General features: G+C 44.4%; 1 protein-coding gene across 1 annotated transcript; it reads right to left on the minus strand.

The window, feature by feature from the left end:
- Positions 1–229: 229 nt before the first annotated feature.
- LOC306849925 (putative nuclease HARBI1) lies at positions 230–1291 on the minus strand (the record flags this gene model as incomplete). The annotated part of the gene is made up of 1 exon (XM_079385308.1): positions 230–1291. The coding sequence occupies one exon, from the start codon at positions 1289–1291 to the stop codon at positions 230–232; it is 1062 nt and encodes a 353-aa protein (XP_079241434.1).
- Between the last annotated feature and the right edge of the window lie 544 nt (positions 1292–1835).

The following is a 1835-nucleotide window of genomic DNA, read 5'->3' on the forward strand; positions in this document are numbered from 1 at the left end:
GCTTTAACGTATTCAGCCTTTCAGTATAGGCCTACAGCAAAGTAGAAAGAGTTTGGCCTCATAAAATAATCCCCCAAAGCTGTCAAAATTGACCAAAAACAATACATTTTATTCTGTCACTAACTGATATATATATTCATCACAATCGAAAATATTTTTGTTTTTAGAATATTTATTAGTGATGCATGCAATGATGAAAGAATAACCAAAAAAATGCAAAGAATGGCAATCACTGATTTTTTAAATTCAAAACAAATCCAAATCCGAAATAGTGTCTAACTATTGCGTCCCTTGTTGCACGTCCTGTTTGCTCGTTCTGGCAGAATGCAGGAGGTTGGTTAGGGTCTCCAAGGGGCTCAGGTGCATCATTGTCAGCACAGAGAGGGACATTGCGCTTAGTAGCGATGTTGTGCAGGACAATACAGGCAAGGGTTATGTTGCATGCTTTCTGTGGTTCCGCTCTCAGGTAGTTAAGGCATGCAAAGCGCCTCTTAAGAACTCCATTTAAACGCTCAATTGCACATCTTGCTCTGCAATGAGCAATGTTGAAGCGTGCCTGCGCCGGTGTATTTGCCGTTAGAAAAGGAGTCATCAGCCATGGTAGGAGTGGGTAGGCACTGTCTCCTAATATTATGCCATCCGGTCGGTTGGTTTGGAGGTCTCTATACAGAGCGCTCCCCCTCAGGATGCGTGCATCATGGACAGACCCAGGCCACTTGACAACGCAGTTGGTGATGATGAGGTCAGCATCACACACAAGTTGGACATTGATGCTGTGCCTCCCCTTTCTGTTTATAAACTCCCATTCATTCTCACGAGGTGCTTGTATATGCACATGTGTGCAGTCGATTGCTCCAATATTATTGGGCATATTTCCCAAAAGAAAAAAGCTGCGCTTGGCCTGGGCAATCTGGTTGTCCTTTGGAAAAGAAACAAATTCATTGACCAGGCTGGCCAGTGCGATTGACACATCTCTCACCACATCACACACAGCTGATTTCACCACTCCCATATAGTCACCAACAACTTGATGGAAAGTCCCACATGCATAAAATCGGAGAGCAATGAGGATCTGGTCTTCCACAGACAGACCGTGACTCCTTTGGGTTCTGTGTTGAAGTTTTGGCCTGAGAAGGTTCACAAGGTACTCTATATCAGCCTTCCCAAAGCGAAACCGGACATACAGCTCCTCAGTGGTGTATTGCTCCAGTGGCTTGGTACGTTCAACATACACCCTTTGACGGTATCCTCTCCTGGCAAAGTGGTGGTGGCGGTGGACAACACCTGCCATTTCACTGTCTCTCTGTGAATCCTCTGAGAAAGGCTGATTTATATGGCTGTGTAGTTGGTCTTTTCAAACACACCTATTACAACTGATTAGTTTTGGCTTGTGTTCAATTGAGGCAATTGGACCCAAGGCCTATAATTGATGAACAATGTTCACTATAGTAAAGCAACGGAACCATGGACTCAAGAAGCTGTAACTTCACTGCTGCTGAAACCAATGCACTACTAGAGGGTGTTCGGTGCCATTATGGAACAATAGTGGGAAGTTTTAATTCTGCTAAGGATACCAACAAAAAGAAAAATGATGTTTGGATTTTAATCACAGAAAATGTGAATGCCATAGGGTCTGGCCAGAGGAGGACCACAGACCAAATCAAATTGCGGTGGAAGAATCTTAAGGCCAGGGCAACAAAGGACCATGCTGAAGCCAAAAACCCAAAAACAGGCAACAAGCCATTTAAGAGGGGAGAGTACACAGATGTGATCCTCGACATCATTGGAGGTGAGAAGTCGCAAGCTCTCCATGGTATTCAAGGTGCTGTAGGGGA

Source organism: Barbus barbus (assembly GCF_936440315.1).
Source record: "Barbus barbus genome assembly, chromosome: 29".
Taxonomy (NCBI): Eukaryota; Metazoa; Chordata; class Actinopteri; order Cypriniformes; family Cyprinidae; genus Barbus; species Barbus barbus.